The 22,999-nt window shown below is 48.8% G+C and overlaps 1 protein-coding gene and 1 long non-coding RNA gene across 4 annotated transcripts; one reads left to right on the top strand and one right to left on the bottom strand.

The window, feature by feature from the left end:
* The first annotated feature begins 34 nt into the window (after positions 1–34).
* LOC144370819 (uncharacterized) lies at positions 35–9,587 on the top strand. Its single transcript, XR_013430782.1, has 2 exons — positions 35–141; positions 9,068–9,587. It is a non-coding gene; the product is annotated as an uncharacterized LOC144370819 (long non-coding RNA).
* Hnrnpl (heterogeneous nuclear ribonucleoprotein L) lies at positions 7,004–21,907 on the bottom strand. Of its 3 annotated transcripts, XM_005336394.5 has the most exons (13): positions 19,474–19,767; positions 17,541–17,659; positions 16,474–16,711; positions 16,260–16,345; positions 15,207–15,303; positions 15,052–15,124; positions 11,631–11,702; positions 11,239–11,519; positions 9,876–9,997; positions 9,352–9,553; positions 8,137–8,194; positions 7,931–8,026; positions 7,004–7,370 (listed from the first exon to the last, which is right to left on the bottom strand). In XM_005336394.5, exons 1-13 carry the CDS (start codon positions 19,735–19,737, stop codon positions 7,312–7,314), a joined length of 1,767 nt encoding a protein of 588 aa, XP_005336451.2. In that variant the 5' UTR covers positions 19,738–19,767; the 3' UTR covers positions 7,004–7,311. The 3 variants fall into 3 exon arrangements, with proteins under 3 accessions (XP_005336451.2, XP_077888233.1, XP_013218869.2); XM_078032107.1 differs by lacking the exon at positions 19,474–19,767 and adding an exon at positions 21,757–21,907 and having other exon boundaries at positions 11,239–11,702; XM_013363415.3 differs by having other exon boundaries at positions 11,239–11,702; positions 19,474–19,769.
* Between the last annotated feature and the right edge of the window lie 1,092 nt (positions 21,908–22,999).

The raw sequence follows: 22,999 nt of genomic DNA, 5'->3' as shown, positions 1-22,999 counted from the left end.
GCCCTTTGCCCCAGTGGGAACCCGGCCTCGGAAAGTTCCGCCCGCGGCCGCGCAGCTGGGCCATGTCGGGGAGCGGAGCTGAGCCTCAGTTACATAACCATAACACAGCCGCCGCAGCCCGGCAAGTGCATATTTACATGTGTAAGTTAATCTAAGTGGAAAAAATTACTTGTCAATTAATCTAAGAGAAAAAATATTACTTTTTTTTTTTTTTAACACCTCTTTTGGTGTCTCCAGAAGAGGGTCCAAAGGAGCTTACAGAGAGGGTAACTTGACTCAGGATCAGTGAGTCCCTGGCACAAGTCATGAAAGTGAATTTTTCAGCAGGTGTCAATAAAGGCAATAAAGGAACAGATTTTATAGAAAAGCGAAGGATATGCATTCAAGGAGAGCAGGCAAGGGGCACACGCCTGTAATCTGCGACTCGGGAGGCTGAGCCAGGAAGATGGCAGGTTCAAGGTCAGCCTCAGCAATTTGGTGAGACCTTATTTCAAAATAAAAAGGGAGGGTGGATGGGGATGTGGCTCAGTAGTTAAGCAACTCCCTGGGTTCAGTCTCCAGGACCAAAACAATCTAGGGAGGATGCAGGCCATCTGGAGAGTAAGGGCCATCTGGAGAGTGAGGGGAAGGTATGTAGGGATGACCTCAGTCTGATGGTTTTGGTGGTACCAGCCTTCTCTCGGTCCTTAACTGATAGGCCTCCATTATCTGATCAGTAGGTAACACTGGAAAGTCCCCCAAGTTACAGGCAGCAGGGGCTGCTGCTGCTGCTTCTTAATATTTTTAGCTGTAGATGGACACAATACCTTTATTTTTTTGTGTGGTACTGGGGAATCAAAAACAGTGCTTCATCTGTGCTAAGTGAGCACATGTGAGCCACAAACCCAGCCCCCTATAAATATTTTTTAAAAATATCTTTTCTTATTTATTGAGTTTCCTTTTGCCTTAACATTATTTTAAAATTTATATTTTGAGGGCTGGGGATGTGGCTCAAGCGGTAGCGCGGTCGCCTGGCATGCGTGCGGCCCGGGTTCGATCCTCAGCACCACATACCAACAAAGATGTTGTGTCCGCCGAGAACTAAAAAAATAAATATTAAAAAATTCTCTCTCTCTCTCTCTCTCTCTCTCCTCTCTCACTCTCTCTTTAAAAAAAAAAAAATTATATTTTGAGGGGCTGGGGATATAGTTCAGTTGGTAGAGTGCTTGCCTCATATGCAAGGCCCTGGGTTCAATCCCCAGTACCACAAGAAAAAATTATATTTTGAAATAATCCTTAAATTTCTTTTGAAATTAGATGTGGAAAAAATTGTTGTTATTTTACTTTATTTTAAACATTAAAAAAAATTTATATACATGATAACAGTGGAATGTATTACACAAATTATTACCCATTTATAGCACAAGTTTTCATAATTCTATTGTATATAAAGTATGTTCACGCCAAACATTAAAAAATTTTTCTAATTAGTTATACATGACAGCAGAATGCATTTTGTTTCATTGTATACAAATGGACCACAACTTTTCATTTCTCTGGTTGTACATGATGCAGAGTTGCACCACTTGTGCAATCATACAGGGAAAAAAAAATTTTTTAAAGTAGACAAATCACCAGATGTGATGGTGCACACCTGTAATCCCAGCCATTTTGGAGGCTGAAGCAGGAGGATCACAAGTTGGAGATTGCCTCAGCAATTTATCGAGACTCTAAACCACTTGGTGAGACCGTGTCTGAAAATATAAAATATAAAAGGCTGGGGGCAAAACTCACTCCTTGGTTCAATCCCAATCCCCAGTACAAAAGAGAAATTGGTTTATTTTTTTTCACTTTTTTATTGGCATGTTATAGTTGTACATAATGGTGGGATGTGCTGTTACATATTTGTACATATATACAGTATTGTTTTTAAAATTTGCATATTTTTATTGGTGCATTATATTTGTATACAATGATTGGAAACATTTGACAGACATGAGTATACTGTCTTTTTTATGAAATCAAGAGTATTTGGATTTATATTTAGCAACTGATGATTTAATATGTTATAAACAACACAGATCTTTTAAAATATATATTTATAAATATTTATTCTATTTATACTTACCTAATTTATCCATTTTAATAGCTATTTGGAGATTACCCATGAAACCAAGATATCAGACAAGCACAGTTAACATTCCAAAGTTATTATTTTTGTCAAGAAAAACCCTAAAAGCAGGTGAGCACAGGAGCACCCACAGCTACTCGGGAGGCTAAAGCAGGAGGATCCCAGTTTTGAGATCTGACATAAAACTATCTAAAGTATAGCAAGTGAGCTGGGCCCAGGGGCTACTCTTGTAATCCCAGCCATCAGGGGGCAGAGGCAGGAGGATCTCGGGTTCAAGGCCAACCTGGGCAACTTAATGAGACCTTAAGCAATTTAATGAGACCCTGTTTCAAAGTAAAAAAATATTTATTTTTCTGAAACCCTCAAAAAATTTTTAAAAAGGGATAGGGATGTAGCTCACCCTATATAGCAACTGCACTTTCCCAAGGTGTAACCATTTTTAGACAGACAATGGTGGGGGTGGGGTGGGGTGATCAAGAGGACAAAGAGAAGGACACTTTTCCTTCAGGGCTACATCTGTTAAAGAGACAGGTCAGTATTGAAATAACTTATTTCCCCAAGTATTGAGTACAGAGAATGTGAAAATAAACACAAGAATCAGCGTGACTCGGTCAGAGCACAGGCTCAGGATGCTCCTGAGGGTGCAGCACAGGATGGGCTGGCTTAGCTGCGGCATGGAAACTGGCACTCAGATCATTAAGAGGCTGCCCCGGAAGACAGATCAGGTCTACAGTGGGGATTGCTGGGGTTGGCTGCTTTCTGGTGTCACATTTGAAGAACTGAGGGGGAACTCAAAATGCTGGGAGGCCCATCCCTCATGCCGGCTGCTCCCTCCCACCCACCCAGGCTGGTGGTCTGGAAGTGTCTTCTGTGGCCAGTGTTTCATGAACAAGCCCTAAGCCCTCTCTTCTAAGGGCCCAGAAGGGCTTTAGACAAGGAAGAGAGAACTATCACTTGTTCAAGTCCTATAGCGGCTTGAATTGAAAAGTGACACTTTTTGCCTTTGGTTTCAAATGGACTTAGGTAGCACCTCACAGCCAGTGACAGCCTAGCTCAACAAGGGCAGACTGGGCCATTCCGCAACTGCAGGGTAAAGCAGAGAGGAAAGGAAAGACTTAAAGCCCTTTGAGCTCCTTCATGGTTTCAGAGTTCTAATACCCTGCCAGACCCCTGGGTGGGTGTCAGCCAGCCCCTATTGCTACTCCAATCTGCATGGCTTGGGGCTTCCCCAGACACCCAACGCGGCCAGTAAGGTGACTCCAGTTTGGCTCTTCAGTCTTTAGAAGTGGAGGAAACAGAGGGAAAGACCAAGAGAGGAGCATCCACGACACATGTCAGAGCCAGGCAGAAGGGGAGGGGCTCAGACTCTCCAAAGTCCAGGCCTCAGGGTTCCCACCTGGGGCGCCAAGAGATGAAGTCATAGGAGAGAAGCAGTTATCACCAGAGAAGGGTCCTCAGAGAGGGAACTGCACTCAGGGGAGTTCCCATATACACGTGATGAAAAAGAAATTTCCAGCAAATGTCAACAGAGGTACAGATTTATTTAGGAAAGCTGAGAACATACATTCAAGGGAGAAGGCAGCTACCTCCAAAGTGAGGGATGTGTTTTTGGGGTTCCTGTCTCTTCTTTTGAATAAAACTTAGGAGTGTGGGCATTGCAAGGTATGTAGGGATATCAAGAGGTATATGTACACAATGGAATATTAGTCAGCCTTAAAGAATGAAATTATAGCATTTGCAGGTAAATGGATGGGGTGGAGAATGTCATGCTAAGTGAAATAAGCCAAACCCAAAGAACAAAAAGGCTGAATGTTTTCTCTGCTAAGCAGAGGCTGATCTATAATTGGGGGACGGGTTAAAGAAGAACAGAGGAACTTTGGATTGGGCAGGAGAGTGAAGGGAGGGGTGGGGAAGGACGGTAAAGACAGACATTATCACCCAGTATACATGTATGATTACACTACCGGTGTGACTGCACCACGCACAGCCAGAGGAATGAGAAGTTGTGCTCCATTTGTGTACTATGTGTCAAAATACATTCTACTCTCATGTATGACTGGACTGATTAGAACAAATTAAAAATAATTTTTAAAAAGATGTTTACAATGGTCTTGTCCTTCTCAGGTCCTTAGGCTGATGTGGTATCCATTATATGATTAGTAGATTACCACAGAAAGTCCCTTAAATATAAGCTTCTTAAAATGTCATATCTCTTTAATCTACTTCTTGGTGGGAAAAATTACTTCTTCTTAACAGTAAAAAATGTACCACATAAAAATAAATCAATCAAGATGTTGGGTTCATCACTAAAAATAATTGTAAAAAAATACATATTTTTAGTTGTCAATGAACCTTATATATATATGTGGTTCTGAGAATTGAACCCAGTGCCTCACATGTGCCAGACAAGTGCTCCACCACTGAGCCACAACCCCAGGCCCCCCCACCTTCTTTTTTTTTTTTTTTTTTTTTTTTTGAGACCGTCTCACTTAGTTGCTTAGGGCCTTTTAAGTTGGAGGCTGGCCCCAATCTTGCAATCTCTTGCCTCACTCAGCCTCCCAAGGCACTAGGATTACAGGAGTGCACTACCCTGTCTGGCTAAGACTGGTCCACTTTTTAATTCCCAATTTTCTGGTATGTCTGTTAACCTTCTCAGATTTGAGAGTTACTTGTCTGTGTCATTCTTCCCTGAGAAATTTCATCCCTTTAATATTTCAGAGCTGGGGGGCTGGGGATGTGGCTCAAGCAGTAGTGAGCTTGCCTGACATGCGTGTGGCCCAGGTTCAATCCTCAGCACCATATACCAACAAAGATGTTGTGTCCGCTGAGAACTGGAAAATAAATATTAAAAACTCTCTCTCTCTTTAAAAAGAAAAAAAAAATCCAGAGCTGGGGTTGTGGCTCAGTGCTCGCCTAGCATGAGTGAGACACTGGGTTTGAGCCTCAGCACCCCATAAAAAGTCACTGTGTCCACCTACAACTAAAAATAATAAAAAAATAAAAATATTACAGGGTCCTATTTTTCAGGGAAGTCCATTTCATACATTGTTTTTTTTTTTAAAAAAATAAAATCCCTTGGAAAACGCATCACCCAAGAGCATAAAAATATTGGTTAAGTAGGCTGCTTAGGGAGATGCTCACCAAGGTGGTGAACAGATGTCTCTGGGCCAGTGGGACTATGGGGAACTTCCCTTCTTAATGAACATGTCTGCCAGCCAGTTTTAGACTATATAAGCAGATTCTTTAGAAAGACAGAAACTATCTATCAACAGATGACTGTTTAGTTATCCATACTATGGAAAACACTGAAGCCTCTATACAGAAATAAAAACATATAAGGGAAAAAAATAGAAATACCTAACACATGTATAACTCTTTGGAGTAAAAAAGTATAGTTGTAAATGGCTTTATATCCAAGAGACCCCTGTGGACCATCAATGGAAGGAGACTAACAGGGAATGAAACTGGATGCTGGGTAGACCGACTGGTAAAATTTACTTTGCATCCCCTTCATTAAAAAGCAAACCGTAGTTGATTTAGGAGTGAGCTTTCTTTGGTGAAGTAGGTTGGTCCAATAGATGTACACGATGTAAATTTTAATACTTCAGATTCAATTTTCTAAGCAGGTTGTAAAGCACACCTATGTACAATTCTAAGTTGTCACTGTGATCTGTCCTGCAGGATGAGCAAAGTCCTTTAACCAACCAGACTCCTAGGCCTTGCCCGCTAACTGGAGCCATCTTCCTGGGCTCACATAGCCAAGTGGGGAGTTCTGCCATTCACTACAATTATTTAGATCCTTTAACCCAAGTAACTTCACTGCTAGGAATTTACTTCCAGATTAGTATCAGAGATGTTCTCTAAGATACTTGTGTAAAGACCATACCCTGCAATGTTTGCAGTGGCAAAATAGACCTGGGAATTACTTTCAGGACACACCCACACAATGATACTCTACAGGGGTAGAGATAAGGAGATGGTTGTGTACCAAGTATGATTCAGAACACAACACAAATGGCACAAAGGGTTCTTTTTATAAAAATGCAGATATAAAAACTTCCTTAGGAAAAAATTACGAAGTAGTTGTTAATAAACTGAGGTGGCACGTAACTCAGAAAGTTGGGCCAGGACTAAAAAAGTGAGGGCAGCCTAGGCAACTTGGTGAGATCCTATATCAAAAATAGGCTGGGGATGGAGCTCAGTGGTACAGCACCCTGGGTTCATCCCCAGGAGGGGGGTGGGAGTTATAACCATTGAGTAAATGGATTCAGCAGAACTTACTTTCTGGAGCTGTTTTTCAACTTTCTAAAAAGGCAGACATGTCCAGCATGGTGGAGCACGTCTGTAAGGCCAACTCTTGGGAGGCTCAAGTAGGATTACAGATTTTTTGAGACCCTGTCTCAAAAGAGAAACAGAGTTGTGGATTTTAAAAAAAAGGCAGACATTTACTTCCAAGGCTTAGGGCCTTAGGGTGCCTTGAAGCTTAACATTTTTTTTGGTATTGGGAATTAAACCTAGGATGGGCCAAATCTCAACACCATTTATTTGAGATAGAGGTGTCTACATTGCCCAGACTGGTCTTTAACTTGTAGTTCAAGTGACCCTCCTGCACAGCTGGAACAGGCCATGATGATGGTGCAGGGCTCTAACAGTTTACTCTGATTCTCAACTAGAGCTCGCTTGGGCACAGCCTCCAAGAATGCTGCTAAGGCCTGCTGGGTTTTCCTCTACAGGACTCCTTCATTCTCTGCACCTTCCCATCTCCAGCCCACCTTACTTCTGAGGGCTAGGCCTGCATTTCCTGAGAGCCTGGGGGCTGTGCCCTGACCCGCCAGTACCTCTTCAGAAGAGTGAGGGAAGCAAACACACCCTGCAATCCCAGCAAGTGCTATGTTTATTTTCCAAACAATTTTATTGAAATGTGCCAAGAGTACATGGGCAGCACAAATGTATGAACAGGAAAAAAAAAATCACATGTACAATAATCTTTAAAAAGTGAAGGTTAATCTTGGGAGATATCAGTTCCCCCTCTCCCCTCCCCCTCCAGACTTCCAGCATTTCCATTATGGTTAAGCCTCTACTAACCTAGCATTAAAAAAAGGAATACAAGAACTTTTGCCAAAAAAAAAAAAAAAAAACCAACGGCATAAAGGAAAGAGAAACGTTTTCCTGCTCGGGTGGGACTCTTCCTGGGCCCCTAATTAGGAGGCATGCTGAGCGGTGGAGAAGCACAACTTCAGAGTGTAAGGATACGGGCCATCTGCAAAGAAGAGGACAGAGAAGTCTGGCTGGGCTCTCCAGGGAACACCTGGTTCTCATCTGTACCCACCTCCCATTTCTGCAGTTTAACTGTGCAGAGTCTAAACTTGTCACTGCCTGATATGAAACTTAAAAAAATTAACCAAGTACACAAAGTATTTTCCCTCTTCTTCCTTCACTCCCATGGAGGAGCTCATTCCTACCATATTAGCTGTTCTACGCAATGGGGCCTGGTCCAGCAAATTCTAGTTGATGGCCAAGTAAAGCCCCCTTTGGGGTACCATCTCTGCCACTCTGACACAAAAAGAACGACAGCTTGTTGGAGGACAAGTCCACACAACTCCCAAGCAGGCAGAGTGGATGACAGCAAGCAGCCTAGCTGGCCTTCCCAGGAGACGCATCATCAGACTGCTCTCCTGGCGACCAGGTCCTAGTTGCCTGCCAGTGACAGGGAGGTAATCTCATGGGTCTTGTCTCAAAGGCAGGAGGGACAATTCTGGCCTGAAGCCAGCCAAGCTACCAAGCTACCAGGGGAATGACTCAGGACACACAGATACTCACTTGGGTTTTTCATCTGGTAATGGTTCAGGAAGCCCAAAGTCTCCAAGGCATCACTCTTGGATTCCCACTCCAGCAGTCCAGAGGAACTGCGCTCACCTGAGTAGAAAGAAAGGAGAAGTCAGGAGTTTTGGTGGACCTGACAACCACCAAGCAGGGGCCTACCATCGGCCAAGGACTCAGTGGAGGAAGGCAGGGCCACAACTCACTTTTGCCTGAGAATACTTTCACAGAAGTTGGCCGCTTCACTCCCAGCTCATCACAGATCTGCAGCAGAAACAGAGGGTGGAGGAATTCAGGGCACAAGGACTACACAAAGGGAACTCAAGCAGACCAGGGCCCATATGGCCGAGGGCTTGAGTGTTTCTGGAGGAATGGTTTCCAGTTTTTATTGTTGTTTTAAATATTTTTAGTTGTAGATAGAATAATACATTTCTTTACTTATTTTTTACATGGTGCAGAGGATTAAACCCAGTGCTTCACACTTACTAGGCAAGTGTTCCATGACTGAGCTACAACCCCAGCCCCTTAATCTCATACAATTTTTTTTTAAAGAAAACATATGGAGGGCACGATCATATATTCTTTTTTTTTTTTTAAAGAGAGAATGAGAGAGGAGAGAGAGCGAGAGAATTTTTAATATTTATTTTTTTTAGTTCTCGGCGGACACAACATCTTTGTTGGTATGTGGTGCTAAGGATCGAACCCGGGCTGCACGCATGCCAGGCGAGCGCGCTACCGCTTGAGCCACAAACCCAGCCCAATCATATATTCTTTAAAGCGTCCCTGTGACATGAAAAGAAACACAGCTTTCAATTCTCAACACTGCCAGACTGACTAAAAATATGCCTTTCTAATCTCCTCTCTTTAGTCACCATATGGGTATCAACATCCTCCAAGTGTTTGCTCAAGTAAAAAGTTCAGGGCATCACCTGAGGTCACAGTAGGGTCCAAAGTGAACTCTTGCTTTTAGCTCTCCTCTCTGGCTAGCTGTCCCACTTCCCTCTGACCAAGTTATCTAGGCCCTCCCTTTGGGTGTTATGCAGACACTGAGGTGCCCAGACAGAGAACTAAAAAATAAATATTAAAAATTCTCTCTCTCCTCTCTCACTCTCTCTTAAAAAAAAAAAAAAAAAAAAGAATGCATTCTGTCTCCAGGCTCTTGAAGACCTTCCCAGCGAATAAGCAGCAGCTCCAGCTTGCCAAAAATGCAGGAGGATCAAGGCAAACTCAACTGATGCTGCAAGTTTGGTGCCACTCTCTCATGCCAAGACTGTGAGCAAGGATCCCCACCTGTCCTTGTTTGTTCTAGCTCAACCCAGAGACCAACAGAGAAACTCAATAATTTATTTGTTGAAAAACAAAAAATAAGCACTCTGCCAGTGGTGAAGGACGAGCTATCTGAGAAGCTCCATGGCACTCACCTCGAAGAAGTTCTCTTCGGTCACCTCCAGAGGGGCATTGAAGAAGTGCAGCACATTACTGGGGTGCTGGATGCGGTTCTTGGCTGCCTGCTCCGGAGTAGAGAACCGATTGTTTCTTGATTCGCTGAAGTCTTTGTAACTGCAGGACCCGTCTTCCAGCCCGTATGACTGACCGGGCATAATGGCTGGCTGCTTGGAGACACTGTTGGAAGAAATAAAAGGGAAGATTTGTCAGACCCTCAGTTATCTCCTAAGTCTTCTACTATGGTCTCCCTCAGAGGCTCAGTGGGCCCTGTGCCTGTCTGATAGTGTGGTGTGCCTCAGGGGACCATTGCTCCACTGCAGAGGCAAGGCTGACCTGTTTTCTCCCATGGCCTCAGAAGAGGGGCAGAGAACAGATGCCACACCCCATTCCAGCCCAAGTACCCATCTCAGTCTCACTGTACACCTCTGCTAGGCCCACTCCCACCCATTTCTCCTTGGTCTTTCTCCAACCCTCCCTTGCCTGGCATGACAGAACTTACCAGACATTCATCTTCTGCCCAAACATGAAGTTGTTGTTGAGGTGAGTAATGGCTCGGTCAACAGCATAGCCATCAGCCATTTCCACCATGGCGGCCCCCGGCTTGCTTTTCATGAACTTTACCTGGGGAAAAGCAGCTGCAGTCAGCACTACTGCCCAGCTATCAAGTTAGCTACCCCTCCAAAGTTAGTCAGAAACAATAATGCCTGCTCTGGCTCTGGGCTTAATATTTTCTCACTGTAAGAGGGGAATCAGGGCCACCTGGAAAACTTCCCTGACCTATGAGCATGCTCAATCCAGGCAGCAGGGTATAGGCAGTGTTTTCCTAACTGCAAGGCAGGGCCTGGTCACAATGTAAAGGATGTTTTGTTTTGCAGGGCCAGGGACCAAACTGGTGCTGGGCAAGCGCTCTGCCACTGAGCTGCACCCCTAGCCCCAAAGGCAGGCCTATTATGTGGGTACTGCACTGAGATACAGCAAGATAGAGCAGCAGAGAGCGAGGCCAGGCTATTCAGCTCCAAGTACTGCTTATGTGAACCTGGGAAGTAATTTAACCTCCATCCTTTCCTGTCCCATTAAGGTTTGTGAAAACTGAACAAATTACTACCTGTTCCACATCTTCAACAAAACTGTACACATGGACCCTTGCGCCTTGTATTAACTCCTTTTCCTTTTTTTTTTTTTTTTTGGTAGTACAAGGGATTGAACCCAGAGGCCCTCTATCACTGAGTACATCCCCAGCCGCTGGTTAAGTTTTGAGGCAGGGTCTTCCTAAGTTGCTGAGACTGGCCTAAAACTTGGAATCCTCTTGCCTCAGCCTGTTGAGTTCCTGGGATTATAGGCATGTGCCACCATGCCCACTTATCTTTAATGGGCAAGCCAGGGGCTACAGACTTAAAAGGCTTCTAAGACCAAGTTGGTCTGAACAAAAACAACAACAAAACACACACTCGGTCTCAGGTCAGCCAACATTCAGCCCTGGCCCACAGGGAATGCAAAAAGGCCCAGGACTGACAGAACAGTTAAAAGTTTTCCAGGAAATTCTTACCTAATGTTCTAATGGGTACATTCTTATATACCTTTTGAATTTTTATATTCACATACTGGTTAAATCCTAGTTTTTTTTAACATGATAAAATCCTGGATTAACACTGGCAATTCAAATAAATAACCAAAACCACAATGACACAGTGAGAATAAAACAAAACCCATCTGCAAAGACTACTTGAGCCGCCTGAGTCACCCACTTCAGAGGCAGGTCTGTTCCCCACTGGCTCTTCCCCCTCCGCTGCCTGGCAAGCTGAGGCCCAGAGCCTTCCGTGGGCCTGCCGGGTCTAAAGGCAACTATCGCAGCAAAAGCTCACCTTCTCCACATTGCCATACAAGCAGAAGACATTGAAGACTCGATCACAGTTCATCTTAGATTGATCCAAGCCATAGACCATGAGCACAGGGCTGTCGGCGTGGGGGCCATATTCGGGTGGTGGGGGAGGGGGTGGGGGGTGCCCATACTGGGGGCCGTAGCGGCTTGGGCCCCGACGGTGACCCCCCACTGGTGGGCCCATCCTTCTCCCTTCGTAGTGAGGTGGGGGGGGCCCGTAGCCCTCATCATGGTAATGGCTGTGGTACCCACCGTGGGGCCCTCCTGGGGGGTGGGAAGGAAAGAGAGGGAGGACGGGTGAGAATTTGCGCGGCGGGCGGCGGGCAGGGGCACATGAGCCACGGGAGTCCACGGAGGGGAACCCCCTGCCCTCACCATATTCTGCGGGGTGATCTCCCAGGAGAGGGGGCTGCCTCTGGCGTTTGTTGGGGTTACTGCCAGGGTCACCTGCAGATAGAGAAAATAGTTACAAGTCGAACTCAAGAAAAGGGATGTCCCTCTCCCTTCTGACTAGAAAGGCTAATCTCAAAGTTGCTCAGCTCCCTTGAGTTTTACTGCAAACCCTTTCTTACAAGGGCTGCTGGGGATGCCTTCCTAAGTCCTAACCCAGGATGGGCATGAAGCCCAGACCTTAAGGCTGGAACCCCACTCCCCACCCCCTGCCCACACCAAAGAGGCCAGCTTCCTTTCTTAGAGAAAAGGCCAGGCTTTCTGCTTACACGCTCTTACCCACCCCAGCCTCCTGGGGAAGCCCAGCTTTCAGGTCCTCTGGGGAACTTGTGAGCTACTATGGAACCGATGGAAGGGAAGGGCCAAGAGCAGCTTTGCAATGTAATTCCCAATGAAGGGAGGAAAGGGTAAGAGCCGATAAAACAACCAAGGAAGGGCAGACACAGGATAAAGTCTGGCCACCAAAACCCCAAGGCTCTGGGAGCTCTAGGTTCCATTCTCTTGTCCTGTGCTCTCTAGTCCCTCTGTTCTCAACCCTGGGCCCAGTCACCCTCCTCCCCAGTCCCATCCAGCCCAAGGAGACAGACTGTAGGAGCTGACGAGCAGGGCAACAGCAGAATCAGATCAAGTGAGCAGTCATGTACAAGGCATTAACATTCTCAGACCCAACAATGGCGCAGATTCACCCCCCCCAACCCCAGCTGCAGTTTATAACCACTGCCATTAATTTAGCGCTTAAGTGGCAGACACTGGGCTAAACGCTTTACAGACAATCACAGCTTCTTGAATTCCTCACAACAACCCTATGAGGTAGGTACTAATGTTTTAGCCCCATTTTACAGATAAAAAAAAAACTGAGTAGTTACCTTTTAACTGAGCAGTTAAAAGACACTTTGGCTCAAGGTCACAAAGCAAGTTAGTGGCTGGGCCAGGATTTGAACCGGGTCTGGCAGACTGCAAAACCCAGGGCTCGAAACCAATGCCCCTTTCTGCCACCTGGCCTGGGTTTTGTTTTTTAACAGTCAAGTCATTACAAAGATGGAAAAGGGCTACTTACAGCAGAAGTACAGAGTACAATGTCCATTTGTCACAAAAAACAAATCTGTATTTTCTCTTACCATTGGACGCTTCAACAGTGAGTTAGCACAGTTCTGAAAGATGGCGTCCCATCAAACATACACTGCGACCCTGCATCACATGGTTTTACAGTCATAAATACAAGTTACGGTACACATCCGCTACATTTTTAAGAATTGTTTTAAAAGTCAATGTTTTGATTAAATCAAAATTGGCTCACAGATGTTCTGTCCTCAGAAGATATCAGAAAAGTGGAAATAAAGGTGTATGAAGTGGGTAGTGTCCCTCCGTGTTGTCACCTCCTCACATTGTGTGCTGCAGTGCGGTGCTTCTGGCTGTGTAGCGCTCCATGTGCGTGTCTCCTGGTATGAAGTGTGCCAGTGGCCCCACTATGCCCGCGCTTTTGGCCTTGGGAGCGCGCCTGGTTACCCACCAGCAGGTAACTGTGTGCCTCTGAGCTGTTTGGCTGTCTGGTTTTAGGTCTGTTTTGGTTTTTTGATTTTTTTTTTTGTTGTGGTTTAAGTTTTTTTGGTTTGTTTCTGATCTCCAGTTGGTGCAGATTATGTTGGCAGCCGGTGACTGCAGAAAAAATAAAAATATCAAAACAGAAAAGAAAAAAAGAAGGCCCTCCCCAAACCAAAGGACTTAAAAAAGCAACCCATATGGCGAGGAATGGAGAGAGGATCCTATTGTCTTGGAGGCCCATGGAATCTACTTCAGTCTATGAAACGTTCTCCGAAAAGAGCACCGCTGGCTGGCTGGGAGAGCTCTGTTCTCTGTGTTTCCTACTTCTGTGTACATTCTTGGGTTCAAGTTTGCTTGGATTTTGACTTTTTTTTTTTTAATGTTTAATAAAAAAGCAGTGTCTGCTGCCATGTTGCGTTTCTTTCTCTCTTTGTCTCTGTCTGCCTCTGTCTCTGTGCTTGTAGCTGTTCCTTGGAGCGCGGTGTGGTGTTCTTGATGTAGTGAGCTCAAGTCTGCGGCTGTTTCTGGGGACGTGGTGGAGGCTGCATGTTCTGTTCTCTCCAGGAAGAGCTAGTGGTTTTCTACCCTGTGTGTTGGTGAGCAATGTGCAGAGGCAGAGCCGCTGAAGTATGGTTCCTGAGGGGGTGGCGAAGCACCGCCCTCACTCCAGGTTACCTCATCAGCCCTCGTTTTTTTTTTTTGGGCCCCAGCCTTGGGGCAGCCAAAGCTGAGAGGCATCAAAACCAATGCACAGCCAGCCCCTGCCACTAGCCCCTGCCGGTCTGCACATCTTCTACTTATGTTCCTTGGAGAAGAAATGGTTGGTTGCCATGTTTCTGTTAGCAGTCATGTAATGCCATTGCCCGCTCTGGTACATTCACTTGGTCACCAATTTGTCTCTGACCTTTGGAGCAGCCAGGCCCACAGGGCCTATTGTGAGGGTCCTGGGGAGAGTCTAGCCCACCCTGCCCACTGCTTTCCCAGCTGCAAAGGCGAGCAAAACAGGCCTCCCTAGGAGTGGGGCCTCTGGCTCCCAGAGCCTCTGCGATGTCAGCAACCAGCCTCCTCCCTCAGCCCATGGCCTAGTCCGACGAATCAGACCAAGATTTGGACGGTCTTGCTGATTTTCAGAGGGGGTGCCGCTGTTTTTCAAAGGCAATCCTCCACCTCTCCCGCCTACCAAAGGCAAACCATTCTTGGCAGACACTAGGAAGGGGGTAGTCCATTTGGGCCCCCTGCAGAGTTGTTGAGTCCCCTCTACAAATGAGGTGTGGCATGTCCGCCCTGGTCCAATCCAGAATGTCTGACCTCCACAAGGTCAGCTTGCTCAAAAGCTCTGCTGCAAAGTCCAGCAGCCCTCATCACTTGCTCCATCTGTCACCCCCACAACCAGACCCTCTCAACAGCAGAGAGCAAGAGGACCATTCCTGGCCCAGTGGAAATGAGTCAATGACCCTAACCAGGCTCTAGGAGGAAAGCAGCAATATCCAACTGGGAGCTGCTACTGGGTTCTAAACCCCCTGCCAGGCTTCATCCTCAGTGAAGCCATGCTTCCCACCTGGTCCAAGCCTCAGCCTTGACTCTGCACCCTCAGCTCTTCAGAGGGCCCCAGGCAGGACTCACATAGGTCCCTCATTCGCCCTCTTATCACTGGGGTGTCTTTTTCAAGAACTGACCCCAAGGCCCTCCCATGTCCATAGGGAGCCCAATGGCATTACATAACCCTGAGCCCGGGTCTATGAAGTGCACTAGTCGAGTGAAGGCGAGGCAGGTATGTTTAGAACAAAGTGGCCGTCAGGATTACCTTGTCCACTGAGGTTGGGGTTTGTGTAGTCCCAAGTATCTTGATCATTCTTGAACACATTCAAGCGTGTAGGCTGTAAGGACAAGACAAAGCTTGAGACCAGCCATCCCCTCTCACCTAGAAGCTGCCAAGGAGCAATCACTTCCCAAACCTACCTTTGCATATTCAATCTTCAAAGTGCAACAGCCAGAATAGATGTCAGCCCCATTAAGTGAGGCCTTGGCCCGCTGGGCACTTTGCACTGAGTCAAATGTGAGCTTAATTAAGGAAGGTTCCCTCGTTGAAGCTCTTTGGAAAGGACTTCCAGTTGTCTCAGGGATGAGTTCAAGACAGTACTCAGACTGTGGTGCATGTGGGCTCTGGGGTCAGCTTACCGCCACAGCCTCAGGTGACAAGTCACAACTGTGGAGATGGGACTGGAGTATTGCCCATGGAGGAGTGGCCACTGTCCAGAGTACTCCCATGATCTGCACTAGCCCTGACATCATCAGAGATGGTAACATGTCCTCAGCATCACCACTCCAAGCCAAGTCATCACCACCTTCTTTGCCCCAGTTGTCTCTCATGCTGCCATAACCTCAGAAACATCAGGTTATAATTCCTCCGGAAAAGCCCATTAGTAGCTTCCTAGTGAACCCTGACAAAGCATCATGCTACTGTCCAAGATACTCTAAAGGAAACCCTCTCCCTTGTGGGCTACTCCACACTCTTCAAATCCTCATGTCTCCCCTCCTTATCTCATGACCTATGCAAAAGCCATTTACCCTCCACCTGAAATGCCCATTCCTGTGTCCTCATGGAAATAGGACAGCCTTCCTTGGGGACCTGTCCATGTCTCCTTTTATACTCTTTTCCCCATAAATCTCACAATTCATTCTTTCTTTTTAAAATATTGTTTACTTGTCAACAGATCTTTATTTACTTATACGCAGTTCTGAGAATCAAACCCAATCAAAACCACTTGCTAGGCAAGCACTCTACCACTAAGCCACAACCCCAGCCCTTAAAGTTCATTCTTTCTTAAAGATTTTCACTGTTACAACATATGTCTGGTTTCTAGTTCTCTCTCTAATCAGATCTTGAACTCTATAAAGGCATCTGGTATATGGCGGACATTCAGTATACACATGCTAGGCAAAAAAATGTTCCTAAGGCACACCCTGTGAGAACCCCACCCAAAAGACCACCTATTTCCCCATAAAGGATATTCCACCATCGCCTGGACTCCATTCTTCCGGAAAATGACAATTCTCTGGACAGGACCACAAGGATTACAGATAGTGTAAAGAACATCCTGTAAAAGCAAAGACAGGCAAGATGAAGGAGTCCTGGGAAATCAGTCTGGCATGGGAAAGTGACGAGGAGATGAAGAAGGGAGGACACTTTGCAGAGGAGCCTACAGGAATGCCTGCTGACACGCACCGTGGTTATGGAATAGATGGGGTTCAGGATGGTAAAGAGAAGCACACTGTTAACGCTCCGGGAGTCATCTGAGTCCCCAGGGCGAGAGATCTTCTGGCTGGTAGAATAATTGACAAAAGCAGGGTGACCAGCAATATAGATTTGGTTGTCGGCTGCGTAGTTCACTGCATTGCAAGCCCCCAACACATCTTCAAATTCTACCAGTGCTTGTCTCTTCTTCGGCATCACCACCACATAGCTGGCAGAGAGAACATAGGTTTCAATCATCTTGGGGGAATGGAAATTATGAGAACGTCTTCCAGTTTTCTTTGAAATGACCCAACCCCAATACTCCATGCCACAGGTGTAGTTTTAAGTCATCCCTTCTTCTGGGACCTTCTTCTGACCTCTCCTCCTCACTAGACTGAGTCAGGTGCCTCCCACATACCAGAGTTTACCCTATAATAGTGCTGACCTTTCTGGATGAACAAGTTTCTGAAAAAATGAATCTAGGATAATTTTGTTCCCTTTTGTATTCCCACCTATTTGTGCCAAATAGTCAATAAAAATTTGCTGCTGAGTAAAGCAATGTTGACGAGAAAGTATGAGGCAGAGAAAAAGAGAAGAAAGGATTTGGAACTTGCTACAAGAGGATCCAACCCCAGGAGTAGAGATGGTTTAAACCTAGTCAAAGGACCTCAGACCAGAAAGGCAAAATCACTACTTCCAACCAGAAACCAGTGTCACAAAAGCACACTAGGACCTGGGCACAGTGGTACACTGTAATCCTAGCAGCTCAGGAGGCCGAGGCAGGAGGATCACGGGTTCAAAGCCAACTTTAGCAACAGGAAGGGACGAAGCACCTCAGTGAGACCCTGTCTCTAAATAAAATCCAAAATAGGGCTGGGGATGTAGCTCAGTGGTCAAGTGGCCCCAAGTTCTATCCTCAGCGTGCGCGCGGGCATACGCGTGCGCGCGCACACACACACACACACACACACACAAACAAAACAAAACAAACAAACAAAAAACAAGCACACTAGGGAATTGGCTTTTCAGACCCAGCTCCTGGTCTTTGGGACCCGTACCTGATGGGTCCAAACTCCTGCAATGCCTCCACAAGGTCAGCTTCCACCACACCGTCAATCAGGCCCCTGATGTGGACAACTGGGGAGGCAGGGGTTTTGTGGGGGTCATCGTAGTTCTCCTGAAAAAAGAAACAGAAACAACACCTCATTTTGTGACATACAAGGTCATAGTCCTCTGTGTTGTTGGGAGATCCAGTCAAATAAGTTACGTGTCACCCAGGAAAGATGCATGGGGCAGAAGAGAGGGAGCAATTCAACCCAATCACCCCAAAAGGATTCTGGACCAGCAGAATAACAGCTCTGAGTGGTAGCCACTTGCCCATTGGCTCTAGCTTCTGAGAAAGGGAAAAAGGTGGAAGGGAAAAATCTCAACTTTTACATCCCTCCAAGGACCATCTCTCCTCCTGCTCAATCAAGGAAACAGAACAGTGGCTTAGAAAGCAACCTAGCAGGCAAGGCTTAAACAGCTATCTGCTGTGGTGTGAACAGACGTCTATTTTCTGCATGTGCCCCCACCTTCTTTGTATTCTCTGGTTGAGCAAACCAGGCACGACTGTTATCCACCAGTCATCCCCAAGTCCAGCCAGGGCAAAACAGTATGTGCCCTTAAACTTGTAAAGGACCAGACAATTTTGACTCCTTCATGCCTTTTATGGCTCCCACCAAAATCTGCTTTGAGAAATACTGCCTTAAGCTGGGCTAAGGAAAAAGGGGTGAGGAAACTCAAAGAAGAGCAACTTCAACCCACATCACTAAGTTCCTTCTCAGGAGAGGTGTCTTTCCAGTCACAGAGATAGCAGCCTCTGGGACTCAGGAGCAAAGTAACTTTCTCCTCCATCTCTCCTGGGCTCTGGGCCCAGCCTCCTGTCTGAGAAATCACTGGGCACAAGACCATGGAACATGGACAGAACTGGATTCTATTTCAGGAACCGACTACACAAACCACAGGAGACACACCCTTCCCGGTGGTTATGGGTCCTGAGTTCTAATTCCAGAATTGTCCCTCACTAGCTATGTAATGGAATCTCCCTTATCTTTTGCTGGTTTCCTCTCTGGAAACTGGGAATTCATATACCTGCCCCCAACCCACAGAACAGCGATTCCTTAATAGAATGACTTCTGAGCAGGTCAAACAGAGCCCGGGAAGACCGAGCAGAAGCCCTTTAATAACTTCCGTGGATGGGGCTGGCCCCGACCCACAAGGGACAACTGGTGTTGTTTCGGGGGTGGCAGATTTAAGAGGCTGAATCCCTCTTCCCGTGGACAGACGACCGGGGAATATTTGGGTTTATCAACCTCCAAGTAATTGAAATCGTAAGCAAACGTGTCAAGGTTCCAACGTCTGGCTCAACTCCCAGACAACTAAATCTGCCTCTCGCAAATCTTCCTGTTTCCAAAGCCCACAAAAATAGGGAAAATATTCTACGCTGGGGTATATTTTTCAATAAATCAATAACTGGAGGCCGGGAGTCAAGGTGTGACGCTTCTGGGATCAGACAGCGATCGGCCGGAATTCCCCACTCCGCCAGGCCGCCGCCCACCCGTTCCCGCTCCCGAGATGCCCCCCCAACCGCCCACGAGGCCAGGCGAGAGAAGCGCGCCTGCGCACCGGGCCACAGAAGAAAATGATAAAGGGGGGGAAAAACGGCCCGGCCGCGTGCCCGACCCCCACACGCTAGCCCGCGGCGCCTGCGCAATACGTTGCCCGCAACGCGAGCAGCTTCCTCCACCCCCTCAACCCCGCTCAGGATTGCGCGCACGCGCAAGTGCCTGTCCTCGCGCAATCCCCGCCGTTTGCCCAACGCCTGCCCCTCCCCCACTCCCGTCAGCGGCGCGAGGGCCTAGGCGCCTGCGCAGAGGGGCCCCCCAAAATAAATACCCTGAAAGTACGAAAATTTCCCACCCTTCCCAGAGTCTAAAGCCCTAGCCTCACCCCGCCGCCGCCTCCCGCTGCCCCGGCTCCTCCACCGCCGCCGCCACCGCCTCCGTGCTGGTCGCCGGCGTTGTCAGTCTTCAGCCGTTTAGGAGCCCGGCCGCCCTCACTGCCGCCGCCGTAGTAGCGGCCACCGCCGCCTCCGCCGCCCGCCGCCGCCATCTTCACCATCGCTCCCGACCGCCTCAGCTGCTCGTCCGGCTGCTGCCTCTGCTCCAGCCGCCGACGCCGCTTCTCCGCCCGGGGCAGCAGCCTCCGCGACATGGCGGCGCAGAACCCGCCTCCCCCCGCCTCTCATTGGGGGAGGGACCCGCCCGTCACCCGCCGCCCCCACCCGATAGGGGGAGCCACTGGCCCCGCCGCGGGGGGAGGGGAAGCTTCTGCACGCCTTACACGACTATTGGACACGGCTCACGCCGTTCTGCAGAAGGGCCCACCCTCGTTTGTCTGAAACACTCCTTATAGGTCAGGGCTTTCTGCCAGTCATTTCTCCAATCCCGCCGCCTTAAAATAAACCCCAACTTGATAGGTCAGATTTCTGGCATTGCCCGGCCTCACCAAGAGCGCCTAATAGGAGCGACTGTCCAACTTTTGGGAGAAGTCCCGCCTCCTTCCCACTTTCGTTGGTTTTGTGGCTAGTCCGTCAAACTGAAAATCTCCCCAGTCACGACTACCTTCCAGAGCCACTCTGCAAGGAGGCAAGGAAGGCGTTCATTTTTGTCTTTTTGCAGTGGTTACTACAGATGCCTATCTTTTCTGTCACCACCCAATTGGTCAATGGAGAGTGGAAAGAGTACGCTCTCGCTAGATGGTAGGACTACTGATGGTCTCTGATTGGGTGAAAAAGGGGAGCCACAGGCGCTCTTTGGCGCAGTCTAGGAACGGATCTGAGCAAGGACGCATGCGCCTATGTGCTTTTCGGAGCCTCCTGAGGCGGGGCGACTCTTCAAGGAAGCGATCGCGGGAGTATCTAGGGTATTTTTTGATTGTCTGATGTTTGCCGCTCCGGAAGTCTAGAGCCACAGAGAGGGCAATTCCCTGCTATCTACATTCCCATCACTGTACCTTGTACCTCTTCACAGCCAACCTACTCACGGCCGGTTTTTTCCCCCCTTTTTAACTGTTCTCACCCTGTCAGTTGGGCAGTCATTTCTCCACCTCTAAATTTGGCCACAGTAACTCCTTTCCGTTGGCAGAAAGGGAAGGCGCTTTCCCACACCTCTCCATCTTTGCCCTTGTGCGCCCCTCTCCGCAGAATACTTTTCCCGCTCTCCCTCCAATAGAAGCTAAGGGTCAACTCCCTGTCCGTGCAGAGTTCAGCTCCCTACCCACCCAGACCCCCAGGATTTGCCTTCTGATAACTCAAGCCACTGGCTTTCACATGACAGCCCTGAAGAGGACTCCCGGGACGGTACCCTCAGAGGCTCCAGCGAAGCCCAAAGACCCGAGCTCGGGGGCGGGGCGCCGGAGTTAGTAGTGGAGGGGCCGGGCCCAGATCCCACGCGGAGGGCCGTCCCGTGATGGGGCTGACCCCACCCCCGCGGGGGGCACTGACGAGCTAGGGGTGTGGCTCAGGGCAGGACGCTCGCTTTGCCTGCTCGAGGCCCAGGGTTCCATCCCCATCACCAAAAATTAAACAAAAAGAAAAGAATGAGAAGCAGACAAGCGAGTCTAGGGGTCATGGGAAAGGCGGAGGACGGGCCCAAAGGTGCTCCGGAACCTTTCCGCCCGGGTGAAGGGGTTCCCACAGTTTGCGCCCTGCGGAAACTAAGTTTGAAATGGGGTCAAGGGCACAGAAAGAATGGAACAGTGCCAGTTTGGGGGACTAAAGTTTTGTGGGAAAGTATCTGAGGAGACCCTAAAATCAACTGCCAAGTCGCACCCGGAAGATCACAAAACCCGGCAAGACTGGGACAGAGGGCGCCACGGGCTCCGGGCCACGTGACGTGAGCGGAGGGCGGGGTCGCGGGCCCAGACGTCAGAGGAATGCGGTGGGGGAGGGGAGGACCCCGGGCCCCTCCCCTCCCCGCCCCCGCGCCCGGCCCGGACGCCCCTCGCGCCGGCGTGCGCCGACTGAACGCCGCGGAACCGGTCCGGGCGCCGCGCGCCGCAGGCCGCTCTCCCCTCAGCGCGCGCCCACGGCGGCGACCCGGCGGCCGCGCCGTCTGCACCCCACGCTCGCGGCCGCCGCCCCACCCCCAGCCCTCCGCGCGGATGGCCGCGGGTAGCGCCTCTGGCTAGTGCCCCCGCGCCCCTCCCTGACCCCGCGCCCCAGTCCCCTACCAGCTCGGCGGCGAGCCTGGCCGGCCGTCCGGGATCGAAAAGAGCAGACACTGGGAAGTTTTGGGGGAGGGAGGGGCGGGCCTTAAAGGGACCACGACCTCTTTTCAGCGTGGAAAAAAAAAAAAATGTGTGCGGGGAAGACCGTGGAGGCCCCGAGGCCAGAAAGGAGTAGGAAGAGCGCCGCCGCCGCACTCGAACTCCGCGCCTCCCCAAACCCACACCCCCGCAGGCAGAGAGTCGTCCTTCCTCTTGGTCAGCCAAGTGCCGGGTTGGTTCGTTGGGTTGCGTGGTTCAGATGGCCAAACGGACTCGGGTGCAAGTGACTGACCCAAGGCGCCTCAGCGTGCCAGTGGCCGGGCAGGTTTGTCTGACGTCAAGGCAGAGGCACAGGCCGGCCCTGCAGTGCCTGTGTGGTTCTGGGGGCAGCAGTAGAGGAGGAGGTGAGGAAGGCTCGGGGGTCACGGTACCGTGTTCTGATAGGAGGCTGCTGCTTTGGAAACTGAGTTAGTCATCCTCACCATTAGGGACTCAGTCCTAGCACCTTCCCCAGGGTGATCGTGAGGACTGCTTGGGTGCATGGAACAAAGGGGACCTAGGAGGCTTACCCCCATTTCACAGATGACCTAAAACAAGCCCACAGAGTGCGCGGAACAGCTGGAAATTCCACAGCAGGGCCGCCTGTCAAAGAGCAAGTCACTCCCCTCAACTCTGCGCCACGCCAAGCGAAATCTGGGAAACCCACACCTACCCCCTTTCTGCTAGTTTTCTGTGGGGCACAAACACTGCCTTTCCTTTTATTTGTTAAATAGCCAAAGTTCACTCTTTCCTGGGGCCTTTGCCTTAGCTGATCCACTCACTGGATGTTCTTTCCCCACTTTGCTCCTTGTTATCTGACCTGCCTCTTCTGGGATGTCAGGTCTTGACCCTGCCAGCCTAGTTAATCTTCACAGTTTTTGTGTGTGTTTGGGTACCAGGTATTGAACCCAGGGACACTTAACACTGTGCCTGAGCCACATCCCCCCCCCCATACACACACACACCTTTTTTTGGAGAGGGTGTCTTGCTTAGGCCTCAATAGTTGCTGAGGCTGGCCTTGAACTTGCCATCCTGCCTCAGCCTGAGTTGCTAAGATGCCAGGGATGTGCGACCTTGCCAGCTCTCCATAGTTTTAATCATGGCTCCCCACTTAACTACCTTTTTATTCTTCTGCCATAGGAACCTGTCCAGACTTTGGGGGCCAAAA

Source organism: Ictidomys tridecemlineatus, chromosome 15 (genome assembly GCF_052094955.1).
Source record: "Ictidomys tridecemlineatus isolate mIctTri1 chromosome 15, mIctTri1.hap1, whole genome shotgun sequence".
In the NCBI taxonomy this organism is placed as follows: Eukaryota; Metazoa; Chordata; class Mammalia; order Rodentia; family Sciuridae; genus Ictidomys; species Ictidomys tridecemlineatus.
Note: the sequence above shows the minus strand (reverse complement) of the source record. Positions and strands in the feature narration are given on the sequence as shown.